The 11,101-nt window shown below is 39.4% G+C and overlaps 4 protein-coding genes across 5 annotated transcripts in view; 3 read left to right on the top strand and 1 right to left on the bottom strand.

Moving 5' to 3' along the window:
- Positions 1 to 635: 635 nt before the first annotated feature.
- On the top strand, positions 636 to 3,429 carry mad2l1bp (MAD2L1 binding protein). Its single transcript, XM_010792045.1, has 3 exons — positions 636 to 1,033; positions 2,240 to 2,508; positions 2,956 to 3,429. Exons 1-3 carry the CDS (start codon positions 694 to 696, stop codon positions 3,427 to 3,429), a joined length of 1,083 nt encoding a protein of 360 aa, XP_010790347.1. The 5' UTR covers positions 636 to 693.
- Positions 3,430 to 3,817: 388 nt separating this feature from the next.
- ephx5 (epoxide hydrolase 5) lies at positions 3,818 to 7,268 on the bottom strand. 2 transcript variants are annotated; one of them, XM_010792037.1, is made up of 10 exons: positions 7,165 to 7,268; positions 7,010 to 7,068; positions 6,656 to 6,869; positions 6,375 to 6,555; positions 6,051 to 6,260; positions 5,844 to 5,973; positions 5,323 to 5,534; positions 4,641 to 4,749; positions 4,403 to 4,528; positions 3,818 to 4,292 (listed from the first exon to the last, which is right to left on the bottom strand). In XM_010792037.1, the coding sequence occupies exons 2-10, from the start codon at positions 7,030 to 7,032 to the stop codon at positions 4,091 to 4,093; spliced, it is 1,407 nt and encodes a 468-aa protein (XP_010790339.1). In that variant the 5' UTR covers positions 7,033 to 7,068; positions 7,165 to 7,268; the 3' UTR covers positions 3,818 to 4,090. The 2 variants fall into 2 exon arrangements, with proteins under 2 accessions (XP_010790339.1, XP_010790338.1); XM_010792036.1 differs by having other exon boundaries at positions 7,010 to 7,063.
- Positions 7,269 to 7,351: 83 nt separating this feature from the next.
- On the top strand, positions 7,352 to 9,633 carry cst3 (cystatin C (amyloid angiopathy and cerebral hemorrhage)). The gene is made up of 3 exons (XM_010792034.1): positions 7,352 to 7,657; positions 8,601 to 8,711; positions 9,229 to 9,633. The coding sequence occupies exons 1-3, from the start codon at positions 7,457 to 7,459 to the stop codon at positions 9,301 to 9,303; spliced, it is 387 nt and encodes a 128-aa protein (XP_010790336.1). The 5' UTR covers positions 7,352 to 7,456; the 3' UTR covers positions 9,304 to 9,633.
- Positions 9,634 to 10,775: 1,142 nt separating this feature from the next.
- The window catches only part of LOC104963455 (glycine N-acyltransferase-like protein 3), a 1,257-nt gene continuing 931 nt past the window's right edge, over positions 10,776 to 11,101 (top strand). Inside the window, 1 exon segment of the mRNA XM_010792044.1 lies at positions 10,776 to 10,794. Within this exon segment, the coding sequence (XP_010790346.1) occupies positions 10,776 to 10,794 (19 nt within the window).

Raw genomic sequence — 11,101 nt, 5'->3', positions numbered from 1 at the left:
ACGGTTTAGTACGGTGTTGTGTCAAATTATGCACCCCCTGGCCTTCCGGAAAAAGCGCCACCCAAAAAAAGATGCTTCTATTAATCCCACCCTCAAGCACTTTGGAGGGTATAGTTGTAGGACTAGTACCAATAAATGGAGCAAGTTTCATGTATGTGACACGTGTATTGTCAGTGATCACCCATACGTTTTCACTTTTTTTGTTGAAAAAAATCAACAGGCTGTATTGTAACAACACAGCTCTCCACACATCAGATGCTAGGTTTTAGCTCCATATTATGTTAATGAATCAATGTATAAGCGTTGAACATCGACGTTAAATTCGATTTGAATGTTAAATATTACACAATTAAAATAATTGTATTTGTCCGGGATGTTCCAAAAAGCAAGCATTAAAATACACGATTCATCTGTAAAAACAGCCTCCACGCCTCACAAGAATGAACCTTTAAATATAGTCTTAAATGTACGAATTTGTATGTATTTGTTAGCACGTTTTAGGGGGACCAACCATGGGACCAACTGTATTTTCAATGGGAATCTGTTATTTTCGATTCTTTCGTTTGTAACTTGAACACATCATCGTCGTCATTCCACGTTTCCCATGATGCATTGTGAGAAACACACGGTGGGGACATTCAAAACTATGGCAGGAGTATCGAATATATTTAACTAACATTAAACTCTGAAGACATGGAAATCCCGTCAGCTATTAACAGCGAAGATAACATTATAGCGAGGCGCCTGTCGTTTTCTTCGGAAAAATATGTTATTACAACGGAGGAACCAAACATGACATGTAAAGAAGTCCTAACGTTACAAAGTGTTCCCGACGACAAAAATTCATGCGCACTGTCTGCGGAAGTAGACCAACAACTTTCTACACTAGCCGTAAACACATGTTTTAACGTGAATAATGAAATTGAATTAAAAGATGCCTCCCCTAACCATCGACTTAATTCAAAACAGCAGAGCGTAAACAACCCAGAGGACAAGGAAAACGCCGCTTTACCGTCCACACCCAGCCTGCCCGGTGAGTCACATCCATGGGACATGAGTGTGAAGCTGCATTCTGAAAACACTGCATTTCATTTTGATAGTCGGGGTCAAATTCAGGTTGTTTAGAGTCATCCTGTTCTCTAATTTAAGTTCGATACCGTATGTCTCAATAACATGTTGACATTATCAAAAATAATGCATATTCAAGACAGACATTCCATTTTCAACTTAGTTTTTCTATTTTCAATTTAGTTTTTCTCTATGTTCAACTTAGTAATTACCAAGCACTATAAACTAGTACTGAACTTAGATTCAGTTTTGGGGTACTTCCAATATTTTAATAAATGTTTACTACTCCATTACAGTTATTAGGATACAGCTGGAACATATATTCAATTATGTTGAAACGATTAATAGTTTGAAGTAAAGGGTGAAATCATCTGATCCTAGTGTCCAACTGTTATTATTTGTATATCCTTTCTGTTTTTTAAATAATGGTCATTGTATATGAAGATAATTTTTTGCTTTTCTTGGAAACTCGAACATTCAAGGTGATAAGTTATTGAAGTGACTGTTATTTTGTATATATTGATTGTTGTGCTTTTATTTGTGTCTTAATGTGTGCATATGTATACATGTTTCTGTTGATATATATATAGATATAGATATATATATATATGTATACAGAGTTTTATACATCTTTTTATATATCTTTGTTATTGTTTTCGGGATTGTGGGAAACGGTATTTCGATCTCTGTCTGTACACACAAACTGAAAGATTGACATTAAAGTTGACTTTGACTTGACTTGATACTCTAACTTTACAGACACATATTTTGCAAATGTTTGCTTACAGAACAGTAATGTCAACAAAGATATTCAGAAAGAATGGCCCTACGCTGACCAGCTGCACTAAAATGCTGCTTTCACATTGAAGCATTAATCATTTTAATCCTGAAGTTTAACATGACTTATACAAACATAAACTGTATACATTTATAATTTAGCAATACTTGGAAAGCAGGACTTTAACTGATTTGACTGACAATTGCTATTGTTGCCTACGAGTATCTAAATAATTATTCCACTGCTGGCAGACAGTGGTATGTTAAGTGGAAATGTGGACAATGGTTTTATAGGAATACTGGCCTTGCTAAATTGAATTGACCTTAGCTGAAATTGGGCAAGAATGGTCTGTTGCTCACCCTAATGACATTATTCTGGTTCTTGTTTGGACAGATAACAACCAAGAAGAGGACATTTCTGGTCAGAGCAGTGTGACTGCCTGTCAACAGCTCAGTAACCCAGAGGACAGTGATATGGAGGTGATGAGACGAGCGCAGGACAATGACTGTGTGAACGTGGTTTTCCCTGGAACTGTGACTCAGGAAGGCTGCTGCCGCTTCGTCAGTGAGATCCTAAAGTGCATCCTCTATCAGAGACAGCAACTGCCCATGACATATGACCAGCTGGTGTACTCCCAGAAGAAACAGCAAGCCTCCATGCAGGTGAATTAGGAACACATGTGTGCACCTTCAAGATTCAAAGGCTTTATTGTCATATGCAGCTACAGCGAGAACATCCTAAATTCCAAGCTCCTCCAACAATGCAACATATATTATACCATAAAATAATTAAAGTAAAAAATAGTGCAGATCATATAATGGTGCAAGTAAAATGCAGAATTAGGTAAATTATATACAGGTAAACTAGGGTGAGATCAGACAGAATACAAAATGAAATACTGTATATTGCACTTATATATAAGTATGTTAAACATAATCAGATGTATGTGCTATAAACTTATGTAAGTGATTGATACAAATGCATAGTTGGATAGGATCTTGAGACATGGCAGCCATACAGGGTGGCATTTTGCACAAATGTTAAAAAATGAAGAAATGATGTGGATTTGAGATGAACTTAAACCGTTTGTTTAATGTTTTGCTTTTCAGGATGAAGACATAGTAGCTCGGAGGCCGGGGCAGTCTGCAGACGTGAGCGGGCGCAAGTGTCAGCAGACCCCTCAGGAGCTGGAGGAGGTGCTCTTCTCCCTCAGCAGGGTGCCCCGCGTGCTGCTGCTGATGATCAACATGGAGGCCCTGGTGTTGGCTGGTGGAGACAAAAGTCTACAGGTGTCCGCATGCTTAAGGCAACTCTTCCGGACTCTGTTTGTGGCCGACCTTTTGTCGGACACCAAACCTGTTCGTTTGATTCCCACCACGGTCTTGGTACTGGCCCACAGGGACTGCGGCGTAGGGTGGTTCCGCCCTAAACTACAATTTAAAGTGCCAACCCGTGTAAAGAACCGAATTATCGCTCTGTCTAATGATCCCAGCACCTGCAAGGAACCAATGGTCCAGGGGTCCGACTGGGAGGATTATGTGTGGTTTCAGGCACCCATGACCATCAAGGGCTTTGGCAAGTGACATCAGGAGTTGGGAAGCACATAGTCTGAGATGCGGATCTCTGTTTGGAGCCTTTTTCCTACAATTTTATTTTATTGGTGGTTCAAAGGAATTAAAAACTTGAATTATGAGTAACATGTTTTCTACTTGACACTTAAAAACAAAAGTGCATTTATTGACGCCGGCAGTAAGGTGTATTATCCTCTTATGAAATACTGAGATAATTTGTTCTTAGGAACCTTTGTTGGCATAATCTGTTTGAGCACATTGTGTATTGTTTATATTTCTGAAGAATGTTTTGCAGAAAATTCTAACACTTGCTAATTGGACATCAAACATAAAAACAACACATTAATGGTGTAATACATTTTTAAAGAGCGAGAACTTGAAGTGTCTATTGTTTTAATAATTTGAATCGCTTTAATCTTATCTTTAGATATATTCAAGTGACAGTATCATCTGTGTATGTGTTTACATTTTATTAAAATGTGAAAACGATTTAAACAATGCTGACATTTCTTAACACAATCAAGCAATGAGGTGCATTGTAGTGTGGAAATAATCTTAGTAAAAATTAAGTGCATTCATATCTCATTTGGAATGAGTAAACAAAATCGAATAACAGAATTAATAATGAACCGATGTACCATAATTACGTTGGTGTGTAAGTGCATTAACACGGTCAGAACTTCTCCACTTTTTTCACAAACTGGACAAAGTCGTTGGCTAGCAGCTGAGGCTCCTCAAAGGCAGCAAAGTGACCGCCTCGTGGCATGTAATTGTACGACTGGATGTTTCGATACCTAATCTGTGCCCAAGACTTTGGGCAGTGCAACAGCTCGTTGGGGAAGGCGGCAAGTCCAGTGGGTACAAATATTCCTGTCCTAAAACACAAGAGGAAACCGAATCAGAGGTATGACATGGTTTGATTATAAGGTTGTCAAATTTGTAAAACAAATGACAGTTTGGATAATAGGAGCATCCAACCACATACTTTGCATCCACTCTGTTGTCTGGATTTCCCTTGAAGTTCTCTTTGTAGAAGCGCATGGAGGAGACGATGGAGCCTGTGGTCCAGTAGATCATCACGTTTGTCAGGAGGTCATCCAGGCTGAATTTCCTGTATGGATGCAGACATTATTTAACAAACAGCCAGCAACAATCTTTGTTGAATCTATCATACAATATATTTATATATGCCTAAAAAGGCAAAACTGAATGTTGTCTCGTACCTCTCCAGCCCACCATCCTCGAGATCTCTGTTCCTATTATCAGTCCAGGTGGAGAACTTCTCCAGGATGTAGGCCGCCAAGCCTACAGGAGAGTCATTGGCTCCACAGCCTGTAACCACAGAATAAGATATTGGAGAGATAGTTTGGATGTTTCAAATTAGAGTAATATGAGGTACATATCCAGAGTTAGTGTATACAGATGTTAAGCATTGTTCTGCTGGGGCTGGGATCATCAGCAACATTTATTTTATCCCCCTAAAAATACCCTTTTGTCAAAGAAACCTTATTTTACCTTATAGAACAATGAAGTTGCTGGTCTACCGCTGCCACAATCGGTCAGTTTGTGATACTGTGTGACTGATGTGTTAAATGATTCGTTTGGATTAATCAGGTCAGGTCAAATGATTGTTTTAGCAAATGGAGTATAGTTGCTTTAATGGAAGCATAGACAGTAAAGGCTTCAGTTCCCTGTGGATTGATGACATTTGCCCTGTGTTTTTCTCGAAACTGAATATGGATAAATACTTCATACAACACCACCTAAAAAATCGGAACTTTCACTTAAAGCGCTTAATAAATACTCAACTGAGATAATAAAATACTAGCAACTGTTTGCTTGCCTCAGGTGGTTTGTCTTTGGCCTGTCAGCAGTGTCAATATGATCATCAGAATGTGTCCCCACCTGCAGTGTCTGGTTTAGTGGCCTGGATGTGAAGGTAGCCGCTTTCCTTTAGGATTTCCCAGACATTCTTCTCAAAGAAAGGGAACAACCGGCGAACATCTTCCCGACTCAAGCCCACCAGGAAGGGCAGATAAGGTCCAATAATGAGGGAAAGCATCACTTTGAACCCTTTGTTTGACATACACATGTTTAAGTGCAGACCTTTCACGCATCTGGAAAAGATTACCAAAAAATCTAAATTACAGTTAATGTGTAACAGGATTTGAATCTCTATTAATTTACAAATTAAAGCTAGAAATGCTAGTTTTGATCATGTTTTTTATTTTGACCTTTCTCCAGCCTACAGGAATTTGTCGTGCAAATAGTTTTGGTCGATTGTGAACTTTGCACACAGCAAACACTGTTTCACATTTCTGTCAGAATCTCAAATTGCTCTCTTTTATTAAATAAACAAGTGGGTGTGGGAAATTCCACTGAAGTGATACAACTTGAGGCATGTTATGGCTTGTTTTTTGTCTTACTGCGGTTTCATCTGTGACATGTTGGTGGTGATGAGAGAGCCCCAGTCTCCACCCTGCAGATAGAACTGGGAGAATCCTAAACGCTCCATCAGTGTCAGGAAAATGCGGGCAGCAGCGAGACTGTTAAATCCTGAAAAGATACAAAAAAAACACATCTGTTAATCTGCTGCTCTAGCAGAAATACATACATTACTAAGAATCCTCTACCTTGTTTGTGGGAGGCTTCTGAGAAAGCGTAGCCAGGGATAGATGGGCAGATGACCTCAAACACAACACCATCCTGGTTCTCTGTGAGAAGTGGCAGAATTCTGTAGAACTCATAGAAGGAGCCAGGCCAGCCGTGAACGAGCATAAGAGGCAGAACCTTCTGGTTGTCACGGTGTGGTGGTCGCACGTGAATGAAGTGCACATCCAATCCTGCATCAAAGCAAAAGCATTGGTGCTTAAAGAAAGTAAATAGTGTGTGGAATGATTCTTTAAAAATGTTACTCAAAAGCAAAACCTGTTTATATAGCTTGGGGCTGTGTGTACCTTCTATTTTGGTTTTGAAGTGTGGATACTTGTTAAGCACCTCCACCTGCTTTTTCCAATCAAATGTGTGTCTCCAATAGGAAACCACTTTCTTGAGATGTGTGGAGTTGAATCCATACTGGAAGCAGCTATCTTCCAAAGGATCAGCATAGCGGGTTCTGTCAATGCGCTCATGAAGGTCCTGTTGAGTAAGAGCACTGTTGATTACTTGTCATAAACATGTCTGAATGCTACTTTAAAAATATGATTATTAAACAGTTTGTTAAGAGCTCAAAAAGGACCTCTATCTCTTCATCTGAGGTTTGCACTTTGAAGGGATATATTTGATCATCCTCTGACAGTGGCTTCTCTCCTGCTCCCCACCATCCTTCACCAAGGGGGATACTTTTGACTTGTCTTCTCTTCTGCACCATGTATGCCAGTATGCCCCCAGCTGCCACTGCTGAGCCTATTAGGAGTTGCTTTTGGAAGGCATCCAAACTGCAGAATGTTCCCCTGCAGAATGTGGGAAAATAAGAAAACAAACACATTGGAGATAATCACAGCTGTAGAATAAGTATAAATAAATATATTACAGATATATAATAGGTATACATAATTAGCCAATTGGGGAATTAGTCGCTTATCCTACTTACCTCAGAACCTGGAGTCTTTCCATTGCGCAGTTCCAAAGGTGAGTTTTTTCTAGCCTGCACTTGTAGGGCAGAGGTAAAAAGTTTCATTTTCCGCACCGCTCATCGAATTTTGTGCAAAGCAAGCCAAAATCCAAACCACATGCGTTTCAACATACCTTGGTTGCCTCCTCTAAAGTTTTCCCTTCAGATAATGTAGGAATGTGCTCAAGTGGTGGTGGAAAAGGCCACTACGGGAGTCGGGAATGAACAAATCGAACACATTCGCGACTGGCTAAAATGAAAACCAAGAGGGAGGGGTTTGTGTTGCAGAGGCTGATGATTGGCTGCGAGAGGTGTCAATCCCCGTGAAAAAAAAACAGCCGCTGCCTTGTTGTTTAGATAAAAGGGAGGAGAGACGTCGAGCTGTTGTTTTGTGGTATTGCTTATTACAGTAAAACAGTAAGAGACATGATGTGGAAGATTGTCCTCCCTGTTCTTGCGGCGGTTTTTGCCGTCGGCTCATCGTCAATGGTCGGGGGGTATACAAACATAGATGTCAATGACGAAGGGGCTCAAAATGCCCTCAACTTCGCTGTCGTCGAACACAACAAGCAATCCAACAGCATGTTCCTCAGCCAGGTGGCGGAAGTGGTGGGGGTGAAGAGACAGGTTGGTAACCTTTAAGCTGGGCTTTAAATGTCTTAAGATTTGACTTTACAGACATGGTCAAATCAAGATACTTTGTTTATATGCAACCGTTGTCGTGGGCCTGCTTTTACGCCTGCGCCCATCAGGCTAAATGTTTCATTGTCACTCCTTATCCACATAAAGGCACATACAACAGCAGAGGGGGGAGAAGTACTCAGATCTTGTAATATGTAAAAGTACCAGATTTGATTATAATTAATGATGCATTAATGTGTTTATCAAAGCTGGTAAAGGTGCAGCTAGTTTTAATTACTTTGTATACTGTAGGGTAGTTACTGAATGTTACTCCAGATGTAATTTAAGTATTATTTATTTTTCTCATCATTAATCCAAGTCTGCAAAGTAACTAGGCAAGGCAAGTTTATTTATCTAGCACCTTTCAACACAAGGCAATTCAAGGTGCTTTACAAAAATGAAAGACATTGTTGACATATTGTGTAGGCAACTAAAAGTTGCCTACACAATAAATATAGTGGAGTAAGAGTACACCATTTACCTCTGAATTGTAGAGGTACAAAGTGTACTCACTCCGTGTCTCAAATTGTACTTTAGTACAGTACTTGAGTGATAATCTCTGTATTTATGCACGGATACTGAAAGTAAATAATGGATTTGGACTCAAAAAAACATGTTGACCCTTTGAGCACAGACACCCCTAATCCAATCAAACCCTGTTATATGAAGTCTGAATGTTTGTCACTATAAGATGTCATGGAAGACCACCCAAGCTTGTTAAAAATGCATAAATGAGGCATTAAGAATCTGATCATGATAATTGTTGTGATCTTTTCAACTTTGGTGGGATGTAATAGCTGACAGTTTTGCCTTGATTCTGCATTGCTAAAGGGCTTTATCATAAAGGTTTTCAATGATTTGTTTTTCTAACAACAAGTTCTTCTTACAGTTGGTTGCTGGTTTGAAATACGTCATAACCGTGAGAATGGGGAACACCCCCTGCAGAAAGGGCACTGCAAACGAAGTGTGTCCCATTCACCAAGACCCAGTCCAGGCTCTGGTAAGGACTTTATTAAGAGGCTCCAATCTCAGCTTCAGGAAGAAATAAGCCCCCATTGTATTTATTAATTGGAAGCTTTAAGACGTAATGTCTAAATTCCATACAGTACACTTGTATTGCTATCCTCAACAATAGACTACAAACTATCAGATTGTGAAATAATTTGGTACTTACTTCCCCTATATGAGTCATCGGGTTTTGTTTGTTGCTTTCTGCAAAGAGAAGTCAGGGAGGAGAACTGCCTCTACATTTTAACTAGATGACTAAGCTTAACAAATAATTCTACATTTGCCTATTAAAAATGAAAGAGGTCCATTGAAAGAGGAAAATATTTGATTACTTGAATAAAATCTGATTCTTAAATAATCAGGATCTTTGAACATGGGGGATGATAAGGTTTGCAAGTTATGCTATGTTGATCTTTGACTTTGATCTAATCTCAAAGTTGCAATGCTATATTCTGTGCTACAATGCTATACATATATATATATATGATGTCACTCTTTTTCTTTTTCAGCCCTACCAGTGCGAATTCACCGTGCTGGTCGTCCCATGGCGTAATGAGACTAGGATGCTCGGGCAGAAATGCTAGAAAGAGAACTACGTGGAAAATCTCCAGTGCTGGAATTGTTTGCGGAATATCCCTCAATCAGAACAATATGTTTTCGGTTAGATAAACCAGAAAAATATTAACTTTTCCATTTTCTGCCTAAGCTACTATACTTTATGCTAAATTCAGTACCTGTTGACTTTTCCTATACAGTATTGCAATGTTTGACATTGACATTAATTTTAGAAGAGCCACTTTGTACTGCTTAATCACTTAACCTAGCAAATACCAAATAATTATTAACTGAACTGTTGATTAGGCTATTAAAACATGCTGTTTTGAAATGAAAATAAAGCATCTTGTCAACCTACATCAATGTGTTCATGTGGTGATTGATAGTACAAATAATTAGGTCAAATGTATTCAGATTGATATTTTATAGAAACATGTTTTGTTGTGATTCTTTAGCATACATTAAAGGTGGGGTAGGTAAGTTTGAGAAACCGGCTCGAGATACACTTTTTGTTATATTCCATGGAATGCTGTTAACATCCCGATAGCAATGAATATCTTAAGTGCTTTGACAAAAAATCCATTAAAAAATGTCATCTGTGGAAGCCGTAGTACGTACTGTAAAAAGCACGACCAATCATTTTAGCCGGCCCGGCTAAAATAACTGGATGGCCTACCTGCCTGTCAGCCTTCCATCTGTGGTGCCCTCATTGGTCATGTGCGCGTTCGTGTGTGTTGGAGGGGCTCTGTAAGGAAGTAGCAGATTTCTTCCGGCTGTGTATTTTCAAATTTCAAAAATTACCTACCCCACCTTTAACTGGCGTGGCCAATAAGATAAAAAGTGTTATTTAAGATGAGAAGTTTAATAAAAAAAATTATAAAAACTTCTGCCTCTGCAGATCAATTACCTCCTTAATAATATTAACTGAACATTTCTATTTATTTATTTTTTATTCGAATACAGAGCATGAAACTAGAGTGTTTTACCCGTTCTAAACTCTTGTCCCTAATTGGGCTTTTATTTTGAAAATCGATAGCGGATGTTTGAACTTTAACAGTTGGCAACTTATTAACCATCAATGTTTCAGCTTTATTTATTTTTGAATCATCTCTTCTTAAATAATTGCTCAAATGGGATGACTCAAAATGGGATAAAAACAAAAGCTTTTATTTTCGGACAGGAAGTATTTTTCTGTTTAAGTATAGACCAGGCATCCTCAAAGTCCGGACTCCGGTCCGGATCCGGACCGAACCACAACTGTCTCTGGACTCTGAGCAAATTATACTTTTCATATGTGTTATCTGCGAGACATCGCCACAACGCAACGAGTCTACATGTTCCGCTATGTCCACTACAAACAGCGCTCTGCATGTCCGACTGTTCCACTGTATGTGTGTGTCTGTCAACGCATTGGTCCAATCACATTCAGCATCCCGTCAGCGTTTTTTTCCCCCACCAACAGTCTGCGAATCAGAGGCACAGTAGGGCGGGTCTTCGCGGAATGCGGGTGGGAAAAATGCGTGTGTTTAAAAAAAAGAAGTCAGAGCGAGAGTTAACAGCTCATCTAGTTGCATCTGTACTTTAGCTAGTAGCCTAGTTTCACCTACTGGGGTGGCCTGGGGGGGCAACTGCTATCCTGAAAATAGGCCTTGCCACCCCAGTTGGCAGCTTTGTTTTGAAAGAAAAGTTGTGGCTCATCGGACATTTATGAGAGAAAGTCTCTAATGTCCGAGTGCAAGTGAATGCAGCACAAGACGCACGCCTTGTAACCCTCCCCCGGACCTGGTGCGAGCTTTGAAATATGATTGGCGGCGATTTCATTTGAAC

Source organism: Notothenia coriiceps, unplaced genomic scaffold (genome assembly GCF_000735185.1).
Source record: "Notothenia coriiceps isolate Sejong01 unplaced genomic scaffold, NC01 NC01_scaffold00036251, whole genome shotgun sequence".
Taxonomy (NCBI): Eukaryota; Metazoa; Chordata; class Actinopteri; order Perciformes; family Nototheniidae; genus Notothenia; species Notothenia coriiceps.
Note: the sequence above shows the minus strand (reverse complement) of the source record. Positions and strands in the feature narration are given on the sequence as shown.

Excerpts from the sequence above, each read along its gene's own strand:
- cst3 (XM_010792034.1), top strand. The coding sequence starts at position 7,457 with ATGATGTGGAAGATTGTCCTCCCTGTTCTTGCGGCGGTTTTTGCCGTC. Across the intron at positions 7,658-8,600 it reads TGGTGGGGGTGAAGAGACAG|TTGGTTGCTGGTTTGAAATA; the intron begins GTTGGTAACCTT and ends TTCTTCTTACAG. Across the intron at positions 8,712-9,228 it reads AAGACCCAGTCCAGGCTCTG|CCCTACCAGTGCGAATTCAC; the intron begins GTAAGGACTTTA and ends TTTCTTTTTCAG.
- mad2l1bp (XM_010792045.1), top strand. The coding sequence starts at position 694 with ATGGAAATCCCGTCAGCTATTAACAGCGAAGATAACATTATAGCGAGG. Across the intron at positions 1,034-2,239 it reads GTCCACACCCAGCCTGCCCG|ATAACAACCAAGAAGAGGAC; the intron begins GTGAGTCACATC and ends TTGTTTGGACAG. Across the intron at positions 2,509-2,955 it reads AACAGCAAGCCTCCATGCAG|GATGAAGACATAGTAGCTCG; the intron begins GTGAATTAGGAA and ends TTTGCTTTTCAG.
- ephx5 (XM_010792037.1), bottom strand. The coding sequence starts at position 7,032 with ATGGAAAGACTCCAGGTTCTGAG. Across the intron at positions 5,974-6,050 it reads AGAAGCCTCCCACAAACAAG|GATTTAACAGTCTCGCTGCT; the intron begins GTAGAGGATTCT and ends GTATCTTTTCAG. Across the intron at positions 4,293-4,402 it reads GACAACAGAGTGGATGCAAA|GACAGGAATATTTGTACCCA; the intron begins GTATGTGGTTGG and ends CTTGTGTTTTAG.